The 23,923-nt window shown below is 51.4% G+C and overlaps 1 protein-coding gene across 5 annotated transcripts in view; it reads left to right on the plus strand.

The window, feature by feature from the left end:
• The first annotated feature begins 2,938 nt into the window (after nucleotides 1-2,938).
• Nucleotides 2,939-23,923, plus strand: part of ADA2 (adenosine deaminase 2) — a 29,119-nt gene continuing 8,134 nt past the window's right edge. The window contains exons 1-5 of one of the 5 annotated variants that reach the window (XM_029205535.1): nucleotides 6,733-6,776; nucleotides 7,881-8,201; nucleotides 9,958-10,183; nucleotides 11,303-11,513; nucleotides 16,630-16,704. In XM_029205535.1, the coding sequence (XP_029061368.1) occupies nucleotides 6,749-6,776; nucleotides 7,881-8,201; nucleotides 9,958-10,183; nucleotides 11,303-11,513; nucleotides 16,630-16,704 (861 nt within the window). In that variant the 5' untranslated portion in view covers nucleotides 6,733-6,748. Of the gene's footprint in view, nucleotides 3,080-5,320; nucleotides 5,420-6,732; nucleotides 6,777-7,880; nucleotides 8,202-8,507; nucleotides 8,711-9,957; nucleotides 10,184-11,302; nucleotides 11,514-16,629; nucleotides 16,705-23,923 lie in introns of those variants that run through there. The other 4 variants (XM_029205533.1, XM_029205532.1, XM_029205531.1 and 1 more) reach the window with 4 other exon arrangements.

Below are 23,923 nucleotides of genomic sequence, written 5' to 3' on the forward strand. Positions count from 1 at the left end.
TACGGGTGCAGGGGACACGGGTTCGTGCCCCGATGCAGGGGACACGGGTTCGTGCCCCGGTCCGGGAAGATCCCACATGCCGCTGAGTGAGCGGCTGGACCCGTGAGCCATGGCTGCTGAGCCTGCGCATCCGGAGCCTGTGCTCCGCAGCGGGAGAGGCCACAACAGTGAGAGGTATGCGTACCGCAAACAAACAAACAAACAAACAAACAAAACTCTCTAAGTTTGTTCCTGAAGCTTATCCCAGTAATCTATCTTTTGATGAAGATCAGATGCCCCACGACCTGCAACCCGGAGATTATGCATACTGGAAAAGACATAATTTAAAGGAATATCTCCAACCTAGATGGAAGCACCCTTATCAGGTACTCTTAACTAGCTCATGCACACTGAAACTGAAAGGAATTGACTCGGATTAATTCCCGCTTACAAAGGGCCCCTACGCTGGACTGGCCTATAGAGAGGACGGCTAACCTCAAAATCAATGCTCAAAGGAGAAGCTGCACCCACACCAGGACGAGAAGAAGATGACTTCAGAAGTAGACAGCTTACCCAAGACACTGGACCTGATCCGTATAGTGTTTTCCCGACTTCTTGGACCTTTGCATATGAATCAAATGTTTTCCTATACGATGCTAGTTTTAAAAATCAATCCAGCTGTTGGGTTTGTGGCCAGTTACCTGTGTCTAGAGCTTCTGGATTACCTTGGTGGATTTTTCCACTCCAAGGCTCTGATTGGATGGCCCTTAGGAAATTCATTCTAGAAGAAAGAAATTATAGTCCTGTTCAGGCCACTATTGGTATACTAGGTGGGATCCCCTCACCTAGCCAATTAATAATACCTGCTCCGACCCTGGCCATAGATAGGAATTTTCTTTTAGGGTCACTCAAGCTCAGTCAGAACAATAAGCTAAGTCTCAACGAAAACCTTAACCTGCCATCTGCTAGAAGGAAACCTTCCGCAATTATGGGATGGGTTTATGTGGTTAACAACAGGTTATAGTCTTTTAAGTTTAAAAGCTCCTTTATGCTGGGAACAATTAAATCGTACTAAGCACGATCAGCCTAGGGACATTAGGAAATTGGGCCGGGTGCCTTATGAACAATGCCTGCATATTATTACCCTTGGAGACTGTGATTGGTATGGAACCGACTGGGTCAGACGACCAGAGATTCACTGGGTTGCACCTAATGGAACTCAGTGGATTTGTGGTACTAAGTTATGACCTTGGCTTCCACCAGGATGGATAGGAAGATGCACCCTGGGATTCCCTTGGACTCAAGGTCATATATGTAACAATTTAGAGATGACCCCAGCTAATCTACCATTGGTACGAGCCCTATGGGTCAAGAGATCTGTATTCCACTGGTATGACCATTTTGCACCTTCAATAGGATTGGAGAATGCAATCGGCCATATTGAAGCCTTAGCAAAATTCACTCAACGGGCTTTAAATGTAACGAGGCTATTAGCCTACTGAATTCTGAGGTCTCTATGATGAGAAAAGCGGTGCTACAAAACCGCCTGGCCCTTGACATCCTTACAGCATCTCAGGGAGGCACCTGTGCCATAATTCAAACTGAGCGCTGTGTTCTCATACCTGAGGAATCCTCTAATATAACACGTTTAATGAACCATATGAAAAATCAGATTTCTGCCTTAAGTGACCCACTCCCTAGTCTCAACGACCTCTTCAAAAACTGGTTTGGCATGGAAGCTCTTGGCTTAAATATTTACTTATAACTCTATTAATGTTATTAGCTATATTATTTGTATTTTACCTGTTTTACAAGATTATTGTTTCTTGTTTTACCAAATGTGTGACTGAGCCTCCAACAAAAATAATGATGACTAGGCGATTTGAATCAGTTGATCAAATACATAGTTCTGTATGTGATCAATGATTGTAATAGTGTAACTCTAGATATGGGAAGATGCAATAAGAGGGAATTTTTTTTCCTGGACCGTAACAGACTAGTAAGACAGGTGGTCCAGGGACCTTTGGTTACTGTTAATAAGGCCTACTCCAGTAATAGCACACTGAGTGGCTTATCAGCGAAAGCTTCGCCAGACCTGGGAATGAGCCCTCCTAGCACCATGGGACGAAATGGTCATGAAATGCCTCCCAAACCATGGTCGAATTTATGACCATGAGGGGGCCCTGTCAACTGCAAATCGGTACTTGCCATGGGCACTTGCCATCTACCTCTGCAAGGATTAAATCACGAGCCACTGCAGCTTCTGGCCTTCAACACCCCCTGATAGGAGCTCAGGGTGGAGAGCTGAAGTGAGGCCCTCTGTGCTCTGGGAAAAACTGGCAGAGCAGGTCTTCAGAGAGTTAGATATTTTCAGGAGAAGATTTTATGAGCCCAATTCTTGCATCTCCTCATATCTAGAAGAGCACTAAAATCCTTCATGGTGACGTCTGCTCCTCGAGACGAGCAGAAACCTTCTGCAAAAATATGTGCTTGATTGTATGTACTCCCCCTTCACCAAAATCACATCTATACTGACCTTCCCGCTGCCTCTTAGGAGCAGTTCCTCAGAGCTCTCCGAGATGCTGTCTCCCGGGCCACAGTCCTCATTTTGCCCCGGATAAAACTTCATTCACAGCTCTCACGTTGTGCTTTTTTTTTTTTTTGAAGTTGGCAGGGGTCATGACCCACCTGTCCCTTCCGGCTTCATTCCGTGCAGGTGTAATTTTGTGGTGCCAGAGGCTGCTTTGTTTCCCTTTTCTGGAGGTCCTGATTTGAACAGAAGCCCAATTCGGCTTCTGACGGTGGTCTTCAGGAATGTGTGGGGCCAGCATTCTACTCTACGTTTTGCGGTCCCTGCACTGGCACAGCTGTGGTTGGCATGGCCTCACCGCGCTGCCCCGCTGGAGCTGTCATCACAGGCCACGGCTTCTCTGCTGGACCGGGCCGCACCTGGAGGCTGAGCGACCTCAGATGTGACCGTAACTACAAAAGCCCAAGAGGTTGGCCTGGACAGCCGTCCTGGACCTGCTGCTCTGCACGCCTCTGCTCAGTCTCTGGGCTCTGACCCTGCTGGGCCTCCTTGTTTCTGACTCTGTGTAAGGTATGTGCACCTGGCCGGCCCCTCTGTTTCTGCCTAGCCCACCTGGGTCCCCTGCTCCCCCCGCCCAGGTAGATTCCGCAGCACAGCACCTGGACCCCACCCCGGCCAGTGCAGGCCCCAGAGCCAAGATTTTGAGATGTGAAAACTAGCTCCTACTTTTAACCACAGCTTTTGAAAAGACAAGGTTTCTCTTTAACTCTGATCTGGTATTTTTAAAATCTTCAGATGATTTCTGTTCAAGGTCGGTGGTCTGCCCTCTTACCTTCTGCTTTAATCAATGTTGTTATTGTTTATTTATTTATGTATTTATTTATTTTTGGCTGCATTTGTCTTCGTTGCTGCGCGCGGGCTTCTCAGTGGTGGCTTCTCTTGTGGCGGAGCACGGGCTCCAGGCGTGGGGGCTTCAGTAGTTGTGGCTCGCAGGCTCTAGAGCACAGGCTCAGTAGTTGTGGCACACAGGCTTAGTTGCTCTGTGGCATGTGGGATCTTCCCGGACCAGGGATCAAACCCGTGTCCCCTGAATTGGCAGGTGGATTCTTAACCACTGCGCCACCAGGGAAGCCCAATGTTGTTTTTCTTTACTACTTGCTTTTTCCTTTTGATTCCTCTTACTTTTTTTTTTTTTTTTGGCCATGCCATGCTGCATGTAGGATCTTAGTTCCCTGACCAGGGATCGAACCTGTGCCCCCTGCAGTGGAAGACTGGAGTCCTAACCACTGGACCGCCAGGGAAGTCCCTGATTCCTCTGACTTTTAAAAACTAATTTTGAGGGCTTCCCTGCTGGCGCAGTGGTTAAGAATCTTCCTGCCAATGCAGGGGACACAGGTTCGAGCCCTGGTCCGGGAAGATCCCACATGCTGTGGAGCAACTAAGCCCATGTGCCACAGCTACTGAGCCTGCGCTCTAGAGCCCACGAGCCACAACTACTGAAGACTGCACACCTAGAGCCTGTGCTCTGCAACAAGAGAAGCCACTGCAATGAGAAGCCCGCGCACCGCAATGAAGAGTAGCCCCCGCTCGCCGCAACTAGAGAAAGCCCGCACGCAGCAACGAAGACCCAACACAGCCAAAAATAAATAAATAAAAATTTAAAAAATATATATTAATCTTGAACTCTTGAAGAGGGAGCTCTTAATTCCTAGTTATTTTATCTTTAGAATTTCTTCCTGCTTAGTAAGCGATGGCCTTTTTACTTCTTGGAGTGATGACAAGGGGCCCGGAGGTTCCAGCGGATTAGGAGCTGCTAAGTGGCTTTGTGGGTGATTTGGGGCAGAAGGCATTGTAGGAGTGGGACACGGCTGGGATGGGAGGGGTGCAGGGCAAGCATGTGGACCGTGTATGTGACACAGGTCACTGGGGCAGCCTACCATGGTGTCGCCATTAGGTTGGCCTGGGGCTGAGTCACAAGAGTTACTCCAATGACAGTGATGTTCGTACTGCTGGGAACTGCCGGGCACTGGGCCCTTTGCAGGCCTTCCCCACTGACCCGTGCAGCACCGTGCGCAGCCCTGCTTCTGCGAGCTCCACTTTCAGCCCAGGAGACTGAAGTACAGAGCGTTTAAATGACACGGCTGAGGTCACACCGCTGTGCACGGCCAGGCTGTTATGAAGCTCGGCCTGATCAAAGCCTCTGGGCATCAGTGCTGTGTCCACCCTGCCTTCCCTCCCGGAGAGGCTACCCTTCCCACCTCCCTCGGCCTCCCACCCCTGCATCCTCCACTGTCCTTCCCCGACATCCCTGATTCTCCATAAAACATCTACCTTTTTGTTTCTTTTTAGTCACGCCGTGTGGCTTGCAGGATCTTTGCTCCCTGACCAGGGATTGAACCCGGGCCCTCGGCAGTGCAAGGGCTGAGTCCTAACCACTGGCCCTCTGCGGAAGTCCCAAACATCTACCTTTTATTATACCTACCTGCTTGTTTACCTGTTGTCCAGTGGGCTGGCCCACACTTCACCCTGCGCTTTGAGGAGGGGAACACATCCCAAAGTTCATGAGCGGGTCTGAGTGCCTCACAGTGGTCCGTGTGGTCCAGAACTATGTTCCGGGTCATACAGGCACGGCGCACCGCGACTCACACCCCAGACAAATGAGCATAACCCATCTGCACACAGACTCACGCACACACACAGACACACGTGTGCGTATAACCCCCAGAAACGCACAAGCACACACGTGGATACTCACACACACGTAGAAACATGCGCACGCGGGCGGCCCTCCCTCCCTGGGCTGCAGGGAAGTGAAACCCCTTGGGGAAGTGAAACGGTCGGGAGCCTGGGCTTCCAACGGGCCACTGGGGGGACAGAGTCCACGGTCACGGTCGCTGAAGCTGCCCCAAGGTAACTGGGGTCTCCTGGGTGGGGTCCGGGGACCAAGGTGTGTAGGTGGCTGGTGGCACTGCTGACTCACCTGGGCGGGGGCCCTGCCCGCGGGGTGAGTCCCGGGGGTGGGGTGGGGGCAGGGCAGCCTGGCTGCACCGCCTGCAGCAGCCCAGGGACGTGACTCAGGCTCACGGACGCACCGATCCTTTCTTCCGAGCCTGCAAACAAGCTATTTTTGTAGAGCTTTTATGCGCCTTCTTTTTTTGTTTTTAGAAATTTATTTAGTTTTTATTTTATTTATTTTTGGCTGTGTTGGGTCTTCGTTGCTGCACACGGGCTTTTCTCTGGTTGCGGCAAGCAGGGGCTACTCTTTGTTGTGGTGCGCGGGCTTCTCATTGCGGTGGCTTCTCTTGTTGCAGAGCACGGGCTCTAGGCACACGGGTTTCAGTAGTTGTGGTGCACGGGCTCAGTAGTTGTGGCTCGTGGGCTCTAGAGCACAGGCTCAGTAGTTGTGGTGCACGGGCTTAGTTGCTCCGTGGCATGTGGGATCTTCAGGGACCAGGGCTCGAACCCATGTCCCCTGCATTGGCAGGCGGACCCTTAACTCCTGTGCCACCAGGGAAGCCCCTACGTGCCTTCTTCTAAAAGGGAGGGAGGACATGAAGTGGCCGTGTGGACGGGATGACCCCTTCTCCTGAGCGGCCGGCTGCTCCTGACCTGCGCTGGACACACTTCGGTCTGGCCGGCGGGGAGGAGCCCCCGGGTGCTGGGCACACAGATGCTCTGGGGTCCTTGGAGAGGACCGAGTGGGAGGTTTGGGGGTGGTGGCCCTTGTTAAATGTCATGGGGAGAGGGGACAAGGGGCGGGGCCCTTGGTGGAGGATGTTAGGGGGGCTGGATGGCTCCATGATGGGGATGGCACACACGTCACTGTCCTTCTGCCTGGAGATTTCAGCTTTGGCAAACAGTGTCAACCGAGGAGAGATTTTAGGACCTGATGAAGTGGCAGGGATTCTCCGAAAGCCCAGCTCTCGGATTCGGGGTCCAACCCTGCCACGCTGCCGTCCCAGTGGATGACCATCTGGTTCCTTCTGAAGATCTCCCCCTGCGTTTCCCCCTGTGTCTCCCCCTGCGGTCTGGTATAATCATTGAATAAATACCTAGAATAATTGAGAGCCATCCCTGGAAAGAACCTTGGACGATGTGTCCTGATGACGGCCAGGCTCTCCATTTTTGTTGTATTGCTGTACCTCTATTTACTTAACATTTTTCTTTAAATTAACTGCTTTAAGTTTTTTATTCCACCTGAACAGGGATGACACATGTATCACACTTTGAGAACCACTGATGTCATCCAATTCACCCTTTTTTGCAGGTGAGGAAACAGACCCACAGTCATGAAGTGATTTGCCCAAAGTCTCACCAAGACGTGCTAATTTGGGGCTGGGCCTGGGGTCTCCCCATTTACAGTTTTGATTCTTTCTGGTAGAAAGCATCATACTCTCATGTGTGTAGAAACAATTCCTAAATATGGTTCCAGTAGTCAGCCCAGGTCAGGGTCTGCCCACAGACCCAACCGGGACAGTTCCTTCCTTCTTCCCTCAAATCCCCGCTCACTGGAGACCTGGGTCAGCTGCTCTCTGGAAGCTCCTGGAATCTTTGATGCTAATATTCTGAAATGTCAGGAACACATGTCGCTGTTGAGTGACTGTGCTGGGTGCCTGCTGGGTGTCTTGCCAACCCGGTGGGGGGGCAGGTCTTCAGTTCTGGGACAATTTCTTATAGTATTTATTTCCTTTTTTTCTCCCATCTATTTTTTCTTTTTCCTTCTGAAATGTCTATTATTTGGGTGTTGGATTTCCTGAACCAATATTCTTCTCTCCTATTTTTGTCCTACTTTCTAAAAGCTTCTCTTCAGTTCCATCTTTTAATATTGCTCGTCAATGTTTTAAATTTCAGCATTCATGTTTTTAATTTCTGAAAGCTCGTTTTATTTTTTACACCGCCCTGTTCCTGTTTTGGGGACACATAACTTTTCTCATCTCTGTAAAGATATTAACTATGGTTCTTCTGGGCTTTCTTTCGTTTCCTGTGCTAGTTCCTTCTCTGTGTTATTTTTTAAGTTCCTTTGTTATGCTGGAGCCTTTCTTCGTAAGCCTCGTGATCCTCTGCTCTCCGGTTGTATTTAAAAATGAAACACTAAAAATCCGATTTCAGTGTTTTCCTGAGCATGTCAGCAGGGCTCGCGGGGGACAAGCCCTGGCCTGGGAGGCCTCGTGATGAACTTTTATGTGGGGAACCCCCCCTTGTCTGTACCCAGAGGTCTCTTCTCTGGGATCTCAGAGAAGGAGAAGTGTCATGTACATGCTGCCTCCTGGTCATCTGAGTATAGGATGGGAGGAGGGCAGTCCAGCTTCGACACTAAAATCTTCAGCCTCCCCCCTTCCCAAGTCTCCAGCAGAGCGATTTCCTCCTCCAGGCATCCCAATGTCCGTGTCAGGGCGGCCAGCCCTGCCCACCCTGCTGCTGGCCGTGGCCACGTCTTCTTTCTGCTCGGCCACATCCGGAGACGAAGCACGAAACCGGCTGTTGATGAGAGAAAAGATGATGCGTATCGGGGGGCAGCTGGTGCTGAAGCAGGAGGAGGAGCTGGCCAACCAGAGGCTCGGGGCCCTCAAGGAGGCTGAGATGCAGGAGGCCCTGAGGGCGGGGAGCATCCCAGCCAGCATGCACTTCTTCCAAGCCAAAAGCCTCATTGAGAAAAGTGCAGTGTTCAACATCCTGAAGAAGATGCCAAAAGGTAGGGGTCTAGAGGGGACGGTTGTGGGGTCCTGGGGACATCGGAGGGACTAAATTGGAGCCGGTGGTTCTTGTTTTGAGTGGAGCCCAGACTCCACTGGGGCCCTGAGTCCTAGTCCTTGCTGGTGGACTCGGGGCGGGGGCTCCACGTGGCTGCCGTCCACCCTGAAACCAAAACCCTGGCTCCGAGGGGACTCGGCCTCAGACAGATGGCAGGGAGGGGGCTTGGACATCACCGGGCATCCCTGACAGGGCTGGACGTTGTCCCCTGTAAGAACCCTATCCCTCCCTGCATACGTTCTTCTAGCTTTTCTGGGGGCTAAGTTACGAAGAGGATGCGTCCCGGATAAACAGCACATTTCTAGTACTTCATGGCTACTGTCCACTGGAAAAAAGTGCACAACGTGAGAGCTGGGAGTTCAGTTTTATTTGGGACAAAATGAGGACTATAGCCCGGGAGACAGCATTTCGGATAGCTCTGAGAAACTGCTCCAGAGAGGTAGGGGGAAGGTCAGTACCTACGTGATTTTGGTGAAGGGGGAGTACGTGCGATGAAGCACATGTTGTTTTTTTTTTTTTTTGCGGTACGCGGGCCTCTCACTGTTGTGGCCTCTCCCGCTGCGGAGCACAGGCTCCGGACGCGCAGGCTCAGCGGCCATGGCTCACGGGCCCAGCCGCTCCGCGGCATGTGGGATCTTCCCAGACCAGGGCACGAACCCGTGTCCCCTGCATCGGCAGGCAGACTCTCAACCACTGCGCCAACCAGGGGAGCCCGAAGCACATGTTTTTTGCAGGCAGTTTCTGCTAGTCACCAAGAGCAGACGTCACCGTGAAGGATCTTAGTGTTTTTGTAAATAAGAGGAGTTAGTTTTTCCCGGAGCACAGAGGGCCTCATTCCTGAGCTCCTTTCAGGGGTGTCGAAGGTCAGCACCCGCAGCGGCTCGTGATTTAATCCTTGTAGAGGTAGAGGGCAAGGGCCCATCTGCAGGTGACGCTACTGTATAGACGCATCGCCGTGAACAGTAGAACAATCATGGTCCTGAGCACGTAGCTTGCAGCTGCAAGCTTTCTATACTTTTTTTTTAGTATCACAGAGATTAAAAAATGTAAAAACTGTGAGGTTGCTAAAGCAGCCTCCCTGTTTAGAGAGGGGACACGCCAGAGCTCACACAGCGGGACACCTGCCAAGGGGCCAGTGTCCAGGCCAGGTGCTCAGACGCAGCCGGAGGGCAGAGGGGGTGAACCCTGAGCCTCGAGTCGGTGTAAGGTCTGAAGGAGGCCAGAAGCCGCAGGGCTTGGCGGGAAGCAGGAGGTGGGCAGGCCGCGTGTGGGGTGACGCGGAACAGGATGGGGGACTCAGGGACCCTGGGCGAACAGGCTGGCGTGGGCGGGCAGGGGCGGTCTTCTCACGCCCCTCACGCTGCGCTGGGCCCGGAGGACTCATCTGGGGGTCAGGCTCCCCATGGGAGCTGGAAGCCAATAGATGGAGGCCAGCCTTCTGATTGCAAACCTGCCTGCGGCCTCTTGGATGAGACCACCCAGGGCTCCTGCTGGTGAGGGACGGGGTCAAGGAGCCAGGAGGCCGGGCCACCCCGGGACAAGGCCGCCACAGACGGAAAGGGCCCCGTGTCCCCAGGAACGTGGCCCCATAGAAAGCTGCGCCCCTCTCGTCCGCCTCTGCTGGGCTCTCGGCCCCGAGCCCCGGGGTCCGGCTCCCCGCTGCCCTCGCCTCACCCCACCCGCCCCTCTCCCTGCAGGGGCTGCCTTACACGTCCACGACTTCAGCATCGTCAGCGTGGACTGGCTGGTGAGAAACGTCACCTACAGGCCCCACTGCTATTTCTGCCTCACCCCGAGGGGGACCCCGCAGTTCAGATTTGCTCGCTCGACTCCCCCCACCCTGAACACAACAGAATGTCCCGCGTGGGTTTTGCTGGAGAAGTTTCGAAAGGGGCTGCCGAACATCACCGAGTTTGACCACAGGTGGGTGGTGGTTCAGGAAGAACCCGTCTCGCACCTGCGCAGGTGGGCTTGGCGTGTGCGCTGTCCCCGTGGGACAGACCCTTCTAGAAACACCTGGCGTTAAAGAAGTCAGGAGGCTTTTTCTCTTAACTTTATGGGATCCTTTGCTTCACCAAGGCATTCAACACCTTCCGCTCCCGCAGCAAGTTCCTGGTACGTTTAAAACCCGATTTGACCAGTGACACTGCTGCCGCGCTGAACGGGATTTGTCTGGACCCTCAGGAAGGCCGGAGACAAGGGGATTCCCAGCTCCTGGAGCCAAGAGGGCCCAGGATGGATGAAACAGCCTGAAAACACGATGGCCAGCTTCCTAACAGACTTGTATACAAATATTATAATAACTATTCTAATCGTAGAACGATCTACAGAGGGCTTTCTTGACGTATTTCCTTGATAAGTAAGAAAATGCAGCCCAGCCTGCATTTTAAGGAGGTTGCCCAAGGCCACACAGCTGGTAAACGGCTAATCAGGGAAGTAACCTGGGTCCTGTACTGCCAAGTCCACAACTACTTCCATCGGACCTCGGGCTTGAGTTTGCTGGGGCTGCCACAATGGAATACCACAGACGGGGTGGCTTAAAGAATACCAGTGTATTTTCTCACAGTTCTGGAAGCTGGAAGTCCAAGATCAAGATGTGGGCAGGTTTCTCGAAGGCCTCTCTCCCGGGTTGGCAGATGGCCGCCTTCTCACTGTGCGTGCACCCCTGGGGTCTCGGACACCAGCCCTACTGGGTCAGGGCTCCACCCTTACGACCTCATTTAACCTTAATTACCTTCTGAAAGTCCTCATCTCACATTAGGAATTAGGGTTTCAGCATCTGAATTTGGGGGACACGATTCAGTGCATAGCACCCTCCAAGGACAGCTTGGTCTGAGATGTCCGTTCAGTGGGGTCAGCCTGGCTAAGAGGCCAAGGGGGACAGCAGAGCCTGGCTGGTGGGAGCATCCTGCCAGGTGTCTCCTGGGGAGCACTTGGAGGTCCCAGGGTGGGGGGCCTCCATCAGGGAGCCCGGGCAGGAGTCCTACAGGCCGGGGTTGACGGCCTGCCGCAAGCCCCTGCCTACCCTTTGTATCCTGACAGCCTGCTAAGGAATTTCACTCTGGTGACCGAGAACCCCCAGGCGACTTATGCAAACCAAGACGCGGTCTGGGCCAAGTTCGAGACCATCTTCTTCGCGATCGCGGGCCTCGTGAGCTACGCCCCGGTATTCCGAGACTACATCTCCCAGGGCCTGGAGGAGTTCTACCAGGACAATGTGCTGTACCTGGAGCTCAGAGCCATGCTGTACCCGGTGAGTCCGTCTCTGCTCAGGCTGGACTCTCTGCTCTCACCCTGTAGGGCTTCACGAGCTCCCCACCCTGGTGCTGCATAGGACCGAGGGCCGGCTTCACCCCCAAGGGGCCTGGTGTCTTTCCGGGGGCCATGTGAGCAAGAAGCCCTGGGCGGGCCCTGCAAAACTGGGCACGTGCCCCTCACTGCCCGTCACCTCCCTTCCCTCGTGATCCCCCTGGCCCAGCTCCCCCGAGATGCACAGGCCGTGCTGATGCCTGGGCACCTGCCCTGGACTCTGGGCAGTGCCTCGTGCCCAGACCATCCTTGACCGTCTCCTTTCCTATCCAAATGCGCTACTGTGAGTCCCACAGGATGATGCCTTGGTGCAAGGCCCGCTGAGCCTTTCATCTGGTAAATGGGTCTAGTTGCAGGTAGAGTGAGGTCTGGTGAGTTCCTGGGGGCCCTCTCTGTGGAGCACGGGGTCTTCTATGGGCAACAGAGACATTTGATTTGACTTTGAGGAAGAAAGGTCAAAGAGAAAAAAAAGGAAAAGATTGAGAAGAGTCCAAAAGTATCCCAAAGTGTCAAAATATTAACAAATCGCTCATAGGACCTTGTATGTTGGCCAGAAGCAAAGGGTGATGGGGTCTCAGGTACCTGAGACGGACCGACCTCAGCTTTGCAGACCTGAGCTGGGGGAGGCAGCGGGGTGGCTGGGGCTCCAGGCTGGGGAGGCGTCCCACAAGGAGCCCGGGCGGGTCAAGCTGCGAGGGAGGACCCTTCTGGTGGGTATGGAAGAGGACTTTCCTGAGGACTTTTGCGGGGAGGTGGGGATTGGGGGTTGAGGGAGTAGCCGAGGTATTGGAACGTTCTTCCAGTACCTTTAGGGGGCTCACAAGAGTGTGTGCATTGAGCTGTAAGGGAGCACACTCGCCCCCAAAAGTGTCACTTTGGCATGTGGATTATTTCGAGCTGAAACAATCAAGGCCCAAAAGACTCAGGAAGAGCCTTTGACCTTCCCCCTAAGTGACTAAAAGCACCTAAAGGGCCTGTTCTCAGCATAGAGCTGCACCAGAGTCTCTGCAGAGAATACGACCGGGTGTGGTCGGGGGACCCCTCAGGGCCTGGACACCAGAGTCCACTCTGTCCCACTGTCCCTGCTGGCCCAGCAAACATGTGTTTACCAAACACTTGCTTTTTATCACCCTGTGAATTGCCTTCCTCCCCTTTGAAGTCCCAAACCCCTACCCCCCAACATCCTCTTTTGTCTTGAGCTGAAGATGGTATTTAAGGTGAGGGCTTCAGCCATTTGGGTGAGCGGCTCAGTCTTCCTGGGTCTCTCCCACGTAGAGCTGTCATTAAACTTTTGCTAGATTTTCTCCTGTTAATCTGTCTCATGTCAGTTTAATTCTCAGACCAGCCAGAACCTCGAAGGGTAGATGGAAATGTCTCCCCCTACACCCCGACAGTTGGCCAGCTGGCCTAGGCAGCTGGATTCAACTTTACTGGCTGGACACCCCTGGCCCCAGGCTCCTGCATCTCCGAGATCCTGGCAGAAGCTGAGAATCCTTATCCTGTCAGTTTGCTGGATCTCCGCCTGCAGGGGCTTTTGGAAACAGGAGTGGAAAGAGTCCTTTTTCTCTTTTCTAAAATCAGATTAGCAGGAGAAAAGATTTGTGGAGCTAGTTCTCGGGCCTTAGGGCCTCTGGGTCAGTGAATTTGGAAGACAGCTCTGGGCTTGTGAATCCTTTTCCTCCCAGAGATGGTCGCTGTTTTTCTGTGTTTCTGTCTTTTGTGTCACAAGGAGGAAAACCATTGGTCTGATTGGTTTTACTTTTTTCTTGTTCTATGTCTTGAGAGTTTGGCCTCAGCACCAGTGAGAAAACTTGGCTGGTCCTGCCGTCTGGAAGGCGCAGGCACCAGGGCATTTGGTGGCCAGTCTGATAGACTGGGATTCCTAGCTGTCACCTCTGGTCGGAAGCACAGGCCACACCTGGGCTTGCAACCAGCGTCCTTGTCCAACTGTGCTGGCTCCCGGGGGTTTGTCACAAGGGGTCTCCGTCCACAAGGGGCCTCTGTCATCTCAACCTTCACGGCCGCCTTTGCTTCCTTAGACCATCCTTGGGGGCGAACTTTCTGGAGCTTGTGAGGCTGTGCCCTTTGCACTCTCCTGGGACACCTCTTTTGTTCATGGTTAAGCCACGGAAAGCCTTATGGTGTGAGTTGGTATTAGGATCTTACTGTCAATGGCCAGAGGATGGATACTTTGAACTGGAAAAACTTCTAAATTGGTAAATTTTTTAGAGACCTCTCCTTGTAAACACCTGTTTTATTGGTACCAATGTTAAGACCAAAAGGTTACCTTAACTCAAACGAACAAAATGGTTTGGGAAGCCGTATGGAATTCAGTGTCCTAGCTTTGCCTCATGGGTCTTACAGATGCTAATAAAAATGGTCCATTAATTAACAAGGGAGTGAGAAGAAGGGTGAAGTCGGGACTCTTTCCAACAAGGTAGACATTTGTAAAGGGTTATTAAGGGGAGAGTCACAGGACTGGTCCCAGCAGTGTGGGAATCTATAGATGGTTATTAAGAAATGGGATGAAGGGCTTCCCTGGTGGCGCAGTGGCTGAGAGTCCGCCTGCAGATGCAGGGGACACGGGTTCGTGCCCTGGTCCGGGAGGATCCCACATGCCGCGGAGCGGCTGGGCCCATGAGCCATGGCTGCTGGGCCTGCGTGTCTGGAGCCTGTACTCCACAAAAAAAAAACAAATGGGATGGATACAATGGACATTGATGGGATTAAAACAAAGGTTTTGATAACAGCACTACCTAAGGCTGGGTGGGCCAAAGGGACCCCCCGCCAGCACCCCCCAACATGAAAGGGCCCCAAACAAGTCCTCTCTCTTTCCCCCAGTTTGGAGAAGTTTAAAGGCCAGGAAGCAAAGCTGACACCTAGTAAGCCGACCTGCAATCCCGAGGGCAACAGTCAGGCTGATTAACCAAGTTAAAGATTGACAGGAGGGCCTGGGTCCCTGGGGTGGACTCCGCACTGGGGACCCAAGGCCTTTGACAAAGGAGGGTGGAGGGAACTTCCCCTGACCCCTCGAAGCGGGAGCCCCAGGAGCTGTGGCACCAAAACCGCTCGTGGAGCCGAGTTGTGGTGTGAGGGTAGATGAGGTTTATAAAGCTTGGAACGTTTGAGGAGTGTTTGATGGGAAGAGGTGTGATGTCCAGCTGAGAGCGCTTCCCCGACAGTATCCAAACTGGTCTGTCCATTCATCCAAATTATTGAGTGTGCCAAGGCCTTGCCACACTCAGTAATTTGAACTGACTTCAAGGGTGGCACTATTTTGGTTTTGTTACCGTATTCCATGGTCTTTATTGGCTCAGAAATTTTACTGTTTGTACACCCAGAAGCAAAAGGGCTCCAGGACTGACACACATTGACCAAAGTCATAAGAGACAGATGTATACACAAGAAAGTCAGAATGCAGTTTTCAGAGAAAATTATCAATCAGACCAGTCACGTATGCTTTCCCATCAGTAAATTCTCTCTTGAAGACAAATTTTTTTAATTGAAATATAATTGATTTACAGTGCTGTGCCAATCTCTGCTGTACAGCAAAGTGACTCTTTTACATATACAGACATTCTTTTTTTTTTTTTTTTGAGTATAACTGCTTTGCAATGTTGTGTTAGTTTCTGCCGCACAGTGAAGTACATCAGCCATACACATACACGCATCCCCTCCCTCTTGGACCTCCCCACTACCACCCCACCCGACTAGGCCATCACAGAGCACCAAGCTGAGCTCCCTGTGCTAAGCAAGTTCCCTTTAGCTATCTATTTTACACATGGTAGTATACTTATGTACATTCTTTTTTTAATACTCTTTTCCATTATGGTTTATCCCAGGAGACTGGATAGAGTTCCCTGTGCTATACAGTAGGACCTTGTTGTCTATCCATTCTAAATGTAAAAGTTTGCATCTCCCAGCCCAAACCCCAAACTCCCCGTCCATTCCTCTGCCCCATGGCAACCACAAGTCTGCTCTCTACGTCTGTGAGTCTGTTTCTGTTTTGTAGATAAGTTCATTTGTGCCATATTTTAGATTCCACATATAAGTGATATCATATGGTATTTGTCTTTCTCTTTCTAACTTCTTCACTTAGTATGACCATCTCTAGTTGCATCCATGTTGCTGTAAATGGCATTATTTCGTTCTTTTTATGACTCATATTCCACTGTATATATGCACCACATCTTTATCCAGTCTGTTGATGGACATTTAGGTTATTTCCATGTTTTGGCTATTGTGAATAGTGCTGCTATGACCGTAGGGGTGCACGCACCTTTTTGAATTATAGTTTTGTCCGGGTATATGCCCAGGAGTGGGATTGCTGGATCATATGGTAGCTCTATTTTTAGTTTTCTGAGGAGCCTCCATACTGTTCTCCATAGTGGCTGCACCAACATACATTCCCACCAACAGTGGAGGAGGTCCCCTTTTCTCCACACCCTCTCCAGCATTTGTTATTTGTAGACTTTTTAATATTACCATTCTGACTGGTGTGAGGTGGTACCTCATGGTAGTTTTGATTTGCATTTCTCTAATAATTAGTGACGTTGAGCATCTCTTCGTGTGCCTACTGGCCATCTGTATGTCTTCTTTGGAGAAATGTCTATTAAAATCTTCTGCCCATTTTTCGATTGGGTTGTTTGTTTTTTTGTTGTTGAACTGTATGAGCTGTTTGTATACTTCGGAGATTAAGCCTTTGTCAGTTGCATCATTTGCAAATATTTTCTCCTATTCCGTAGGTTGTCTTTTTGGTTTTTTTATGGTTTCCTTGGCTGTGCAAAAGCTTATTAAGTTTGATTAGGTCCCATTTGTTTATTTTTGTTTTTATTTCTATTGCCTTGGGGTGAGGGCAAATCTTAACTTCTCCTGAAGCCAAACTATCTGATATTTTTGCATTCGGAGGCTAATTTTTAAATCCTGGGTGGGATCCCTAAACTGACTCTATTGCCCTAGTTTGACTTGAAGGGTTCGGGGACCCTGTCGTGGAGGCTGCTCTAGCCCTGAGAACCCGTCCTTCCCGTCCTGAGTCAGCGCCCCCTTTCCCCCACTTCCAGGTCTCTACTCTCCTGTGTATCCTGGATGACCCCCTTTTCCTGGGATATGTTCACACCTCCTTGAGGTCGGCCCAGGTGAGGGTGTGCATCTCCACCAGGATCTGGTGATTGTTTGCCGGTTTCACGCTGAGCACAGACCTGCAGACCTATTTCTGATTCTTGGGAAGTGGGAGTGGGCCTGACCTCGGCCCCCAGGAGAGTCTTCATCAGCCTTGTGAGCAGAGTCAGTAAGTCCTGGGTACAAACGATCCTTTCAAAAGAAAAGAGAGGGTCCAGTCCCCCTTCTACTAAGAGAAGAATTTCGGAAAGAGATGAGCTGGCCCTGGACGAGCCCGTGCAGGGAAGAGGCCAGTGCATCTCCCAGAGCCATTAGTCCCCTGTTTGGCCGGAAATCCCTTCCTTCGCCCAGCCTGGGCCCCGCCCCCAAGCCCATCCTCCTCTGGAGTCTGGTTTAAGCCCTGCCTCCACCACACCCCCCCACCTTCTTGGGACCGGCTTCCTCTCCTTGAATCCCCCCGTGTGTATGTCAGCCCTGGTTTCCCAGCGAGGGAAATGACTGTGAGTCATTTCAGACCCGGCAGAGTCCTCTAGAGGCTCCAGAGGTGATAATCACGCTTAGGGGTGGTAGGTGTACATGGGACTAAGTTGGAGGTGCTCTTTGGACCCTGACCTCCCAGGGTCCCAAACCTTGGGTCTTGGGTTGGGCTAGGAAGCTGACGAGTTAACTAGCCAAACGCCCCTGTCCCCCGCGCCCCTCGGTTCCCATTCAGATGATCTGACCCAGGCCACACTTCAAGACCTTTTGAAAGCACTTTATCTGCATGGTCTCCTTTGAGCCTCACCACCTGCACTTTGCAGATGTGGAAACTGAGGCTCAGAAGGGTCAAAGAGCCTGACCCAGGCCATGTGGGCAGTAAGTAGGGACGGGCCAGGGGCCGGGGTGCTGGGCTTTGAGAAACCCTGTGGGGCTACACGCATCTCAAAAGGAGCTCCCTGATGGGCTTCCGGCCTGGGGGTGTCGCTGCCTGTGGGCACATCCTGGCAGCTTTCACAGAGTGGGGAGTGGGAGGGAGGCCTCCCCTTGGGGAGGAGCCTTGGGCTCCTTAGGGGGAAGGGGAGAGGAGGGAGAGAGGTGCCGAGCGGGGGTCTGAGCCCCTGGGGAGGTATTTGGGGAAGCTGCAAGGAATTGGGCCTTGCTTCCAACCCCCCTCCCCCCTCCCCACGCCCCTTGGGGACACTTGGCTCTGGGGTCTGCCCTGGGGACCTGCCCAGCTAGCCTCTCTCCCCGCCTCCTCCAGCACCCAGCGAGGGCTCCCTGAAGGTGGAGGGCGGCTGGGATGTGGGCTGGGGTGAAGACTGAGGGGGATGGGATTTGCTGTTTGCTCTGGTCTGACCCTGGAACAAAGGGCCCTTGCAGTCCGGAGTCTTTGCCTAACGCCCCCTTAGCCAGAGTAGGGGAGCCATCAACACATTAACTGGAATTCTTTTCTGGGCCCCCTGCCTCCCCCTCTTTGCCTGTGGGGCTAATTCAGGGCCTGGGATGCTGTTGATGGACTATGCCACTGCCCAGCCTCCTATTGTGTCACTAATGCTCCATCACAAAGGCCACTCACCCGTAGCAACAGTTGCTAGGCGGGTCTGAGCTCCTGGGCCCCATCCCCGCCCCCTCGGCCGGAATCGGAGACTCAGACTGGGTCGGGCCAGCCTTCCGAGAGGAGCTCCCAGGGGATTATGCACAGGAGCTAGCCCAGCGGGCATTTACCCGTGGGCGGTCTCGGGGGTGGGGGGGGACACGTCGGGGGCGAGGGAGCTCAGGATGGTCGTTCGCGGACGGCTTCCTGGATGCTGTCACTGTGTAACCAGCGGTCCCACTGCTCCCCCTACCCACTCCCAGGGTTTTGTCCTGGATTCTTAGCAGAATCCTTCATTAGAAACTCCACCTGGCTTTTTGCTCTAGTGACCCGTGTTTCACGTCATTGGTGTTGCTTTGCGGAATCCCGATGGCCGCGCTTTCCTACTACGTTGCGCTGTGATCGCGCTCTAAACAAGGCTGTGAAATCGACGAAAACGGTAGATCTCCAGCCTAGAGGTACATTATTACATGAGAATCACCCGGGCGAGTTTAAAAAACCAGGTTCTACCCCCAGAATTTAATTAATCCGGGGTGGGATCCAGGCATTTTCTCCTCACTAGGTGGTTGGAGACTTTGAGACAGCGCCCCTCCACCGCGATGCCGCCGACCCCCAGCCCCCCACTCCAGCCAGGGAGCCTCAAAATCCTCATCTGTAAAATAAGACCTACCCAACAGTGCAGTTTTTAGGGTTAAATGAGATCGATGGAAAGCTCTCGGCATATGCCTGGCACGTAGCAGAAGCTCAGTTCGTGCTTTTTAAGTGAATCCGGCTCTAGAAGTGGAAGCTGGTTGCATTCGGAACTAGAGCTTCTGAGTCCTAGTTTCTGGTCTGACACAAGCTAATTGTGTGACCTTAAGCAACGCTGCCCCCACATTTCCTTTCTGTTCCTTCAGCTTCAAATTCTTTAATTCCATAATATCATAGACAACGGGAATTTGTAATCTTGTACTAGTTTAGGAAAGTAGTATGTAGTTTGAATAACTTCCCCACAAATATACACCGCCTCAAGTAAACTGCAGGATTTGAGATCATCTAAATTGAGTCCAGTGTGTTTTTAATCCAAGGGGGCTTATTACAGAGACATAGCCGCTTCTGTACCCCTGAGCCGTAGACGAATGACAGACCGCTTCTTGTACTTACAGGTTGTCACATTCTCAGATGGTAACTCATCTTCCTGCAGGACAACTGCAAATTTGAGTTGTTTTTCTGCATCTGGCCATAGGTTGCTGATAACAACACGGTATTACTAGTTATCATTTCTTTTTTCAAAATTTTATTAGGGTAGAGTGGCTTTACAACGTTGTGTTACTTTCTGCTGTATAATGGAGTGAATCAGCTATAGGTATACACATATCCCCTCCCCCTTGGACCTCCCTCCCGCGCCCCCCATCCCACCCATCTAGGTCCCCACAGAGCAATAAACTGAGCTCCCTGTGCTATACAGCAGGTTCCCACTAGCTATCTTTTTTACAGGTGGTGGTGTATTTATGTCAAACCTAATCTCCCAGTTCATCCCACACCCCTTCCCCCACTTTGTTCACATGTCCATTCTCTACGTCTCCGTTTCTATTCCCGCCCTGCAGATAGGTTCATCTGTACCACTTTTCTAGATTCCACACATATGTGTTAATATACGATATTAGTTTTTCTCCTTCTGACTTAACTTCGCTCTGTATGACAGACTCTAGGTCCATCCATGTCTCTACAGATGACCCAATCTTGTTCCTTTTCATGGCTGAATAACATTCCATTGTATATATGCGCCACATCTTCTTTACCCATTCATCTGTCGATGGACACTTAGGTTGCTTCCATGTCCTGGCTGTTGTAAATAGAGCTGCAGTGAACATTGGTGTGCATGTATCTTTTCGAATTGTGGTTTTCTCAGGGTATATGCCCAGTTGTGGGAGTGCTGTGTTATTATGGAGAACAATATGGAGGTTCTTTTAAAAACTAAAAATAGGGACTTCCCTGGGGGTGCAGTGGTTAAGAATCCGCCTGCCTGTGCAGGGGACACAGGTTCGAGCCCTGGTCTGGGAAGATCCCATATGCTGCGGAGCAGCTAAGCCTGTGAGCCACAACTACTGAGCCCGAGTGCCACAACTACTGAAGCCCACGCACCTAGAGGCTGTGCTCTGCAACAAGAGAAGCCACTGCAATGAGAAGCCCGCGCACCACAACTAAGAGTAGCCTCCGCTCACTGCAACTAGAGAAAGCCCGCGCACAGCAACGAAGACCCAACGCAGCCAAAAAGAAATAAGTAAATTTATTTTTAAAACCCCCTAAAAATAGAACTACCATATGACCTAGTTACCATTTCTGAGTGCTTTACAAATATTAACTGATTTGATCCTTGCAACAAACCTCTGTGGTATGATTGGTTTGGAATATATTGTAGCTCACTGGAGCCTGAACCCAGAAGGCTGACCACAACCTCAAACCAGATGAGAACTTTCCTCTGAGGCTTGGCTTCAGAGCCTGTTCTAACTGCACCAGTGCGGCTGTGAGGGGCTTCAGGTCTCACCCTGGAAAGGGTCTCCACTCCTGCAAGTGGGGGGCCCTTGCGCTTTCAGATTCCCATCTTGGTGCTCCCATCAAGGCTGCAGTTTCTTGGGCAGAGGCTGGAGGCCAGAGGGGCATGAGCTCGGGGCCTGGGCGGCCCCAGGGGAGACTTACTGGGGTGCCAGAAGACCAGGAAATGCTCTGGATGCGGCTTCAGTGTCTGCCCTTGTCGCTCTCTGCGCCACGGGAACCAGCAGTGGGACCGCTGACAGAATCCATGAGTGTGAACCACCCTGAGTGCATCAGGCCTCCGTGGCACCTTTTGTGTAGCCATGCAGACTCGATTAACCTGCCAGGGATCTTCCTTTAGGCAGAATATCATGTGTTGATCTATATATTTAAGTTTCTTTCTTCTGTCTCCTGTGCCCCCCCAACATCCATCTATCCACCCATCCCCTAAAACGTGCTGCGTGGGGCTTACTTTTTCTTTTTTTTGGCTGCAGTGTGCAGCAGGCAGGATTAGTTCCCCAACCAGGGATGGAGCCCATGCCCCCTGCAGTGGAAGCATGGAGTCCTAACCACTGGACCGCGAGGAAAGACATAGCACTTTTTTTTTAAATTGAACTATAGTTGGTTTACAATGTTGTATTAGTTTCAGATGCACAGCAAAGTGATTCAGTTACACACATATATATGTATCTGTTCTTTTTCAGATTCTTTTCCATTATGGGTTATTACAGGGTATTGAGTATAGCTCCCTGTGCCGTACAGTAAGCCCTGTCTTAGTATTTTTAAAGCTGGAAGTAGGGATTTCCCTGGTGGTCCAGTCGCACTTCCACTACAGGGGGTGCATTTTCGATCCTGGGTCAGGGAACTAAAAAAAAAAAGAAAGAAAAAGGTGCAAGTAGACAGCACTCTTCTTAGGTTAAAGCGTTTCTGGAACTCCTCCTCTGGTCCTAGGAGAGGAGGTGGGAAGGTCAAGTGACATGGACCCCGTTCTTAGGGATCTCCGACCCAGCTGGGGTGTCTGGACAGGTGACTTGTAATGACGGAGCAGTCAAGGCACGGGGCAGAATTCCGTCCTTCCCTTCTGCAAATCAGGTGGGTAATGCCAAGATGACATGACGTCAGCTAGTAATTTTGGGTTGAGTTAATACAATGGTTCTCAAACTTTTACTCACAAAATCTTTGAGGATCCTAAAGGGCTTTTGTTTATGTGGATTATATCTACTATATCCTGTATAATATAACCAGTATTAGAAACTAAAACTGAGAAATTTTCAAAGCACAAGCCTACACAATTACACCATCTATTTTGTGTCAGAGCAATATTGCCATATGTGATGCAGCTTCTGGAAAATTCTGTACTCTCAGAGACTTAGAGTGAAAAAGAAAACATCTCAACATTTTTATGAAGACAGTTTTGAATTTGTAGACTTTGCAAAAGTCTAGGGGACCCTCAGCGGCTCCTTGACTATCCTTTGAGAACTGCTGGAGTACAGCATCAAAGATTTGAAGATTCTAACAGAATGCCTTGATCAGTAACAGGAAAAGCATTCTTTTAAAAAATCCTTTGGGGACTTGCCTGGTGGTGCAGTGGTTAAGAATCCACCTGCCAATGCAGGGGACATGGGTTCGAGCCCTGGTCCGGGAAGATCCCACATGCCATGGAGCAACTAAGCCCCTGCACCACAACTACTGAGCCTACCCTCTATTGCCTGCGAACCACAGCTACTGAGCCTGCGTGCCACAACTACTGAAGCCCACGCACCTAGAGCCCGTGCTTGGCAACAAGAGAAGCCACCGCAATGAGAAGCCCACATACCGCAACGAGGAGTAGCCCCCGCTCGCCGCCACTAGAGAAAGCCCGCGCGCAGCAACGAAGACCCAACGCAGCCAAAAAAACCCCCACAAAACTTTGTAAGTAGGAAAGGAAGAAAGTAAGTTTCCTTTACCTTCTTACGTTCTGTTCTTGGGATGTGCAAATTAAACTGACAAAAGCAGGGCTTCCCTCGTGACGCAGTGGTTAAGAATCCGCCTGCCAATGCAGAGGACATGGGTTCGAGCCCTGGTCCGGGAAGATCACACATACCGCGGAGCAACTAAGCCTGTGCACCACAACTACCGAGCCTGCGCTCTAGAGCCCGTGAGCCACAACTACTGGGCCCGTGTGCCACAACTACTGAAGCCCGCGTGCCTAGAGCCCGTGCTCCACAACAAGAGAAGCCGCCACAATGAGAAGCCCGCACACCACAACGAAGAGTAGCCCCTGCTCGCTGCAACTAAAGAAGGCCGGTGTGCAGCAACGAAGACCCAACACAGCCAAAAATAAATAAATAAATTTATTTAAAAAATAAAATAAACTGACAAAGGCCACATTAACAGGAGAAAAGGCATAGAAATTTCATTTGATGTCAACGTTTAATTTTTACGTGCATGGAGACCTTCATAGAACAGACGTGAAGACCCAAAGAAGTGGGTAGACCAGGTTCTTATATGCTACAGTACTTTAACAAATGGTGAGAAATTGTGGAAAAGCAATAAGACAAAGGAAAAGAGGTTTGGGTTTCCAGGTGCAGTAAATTGTGGGGAGGTAAGTGTATGGGGGAACTAATAGAAGACGGGTTATTTTAGTCAGATTCATCTGTTCAGATCCAGCTTGGAGCCCAGTTGAACTGGGCTGAAGGAGCCCAGTTTCTGTCTGCAGTGATAAGGGCTGTTTTCCCGGAATGGGAGCTGGAAGGGGGCGCCTTCACAGACAGAAATGTATGTCCTGCTCTGAGGCAGAAAGGAGGGCACAGAGCTCTGTCTGCTTCTGTGCTTCTTAATTGCCTTTAGCTCAAAATAATCCTTATGTAAAAGTGGGATCTTTGGGGGCAGCACATCTGATACCCCTCAGGACCCCCAGAGATGGACAAGCAAAAAGCCTGCTCTTCCCCACTGCATGTTTTCTCTTGTCTCACCTACTGTGCACCCCTGGCTCTTCCCACTCTGCCCCTGACCATTTCGCTCTTGGTGTCCCTAGTGGCTTGGCCACCTCAGGGGTCCCCTGCCTCGGGGTGGGAGAGTGGGGAGATGAAGTGGGTCCTTGGAACACCTTTTATGGCTTGTGTCCTGTTGTCAGCTGGCCTGTTCCTCATTCGCTGCACAAACGCTTA

Source organism: Monodon monoceros, unplaced genomic scaffold (genome assembly GCF_005190385.1).
Source record: "Monodon monoceros isolate NGI ecotype Baffin Bay Population unplaced genomic scaffold, NGI_Narwhal_1 Super_Scaffold_6, whole genome shotgun sequence".
In the NCBI taxonomy this organism is placed as follows: Eukaryota; Metazoa; Chordata; class Mammalia; order Artiodactyla; family Monodontidae; genus Monodon; species Monodon monoceros.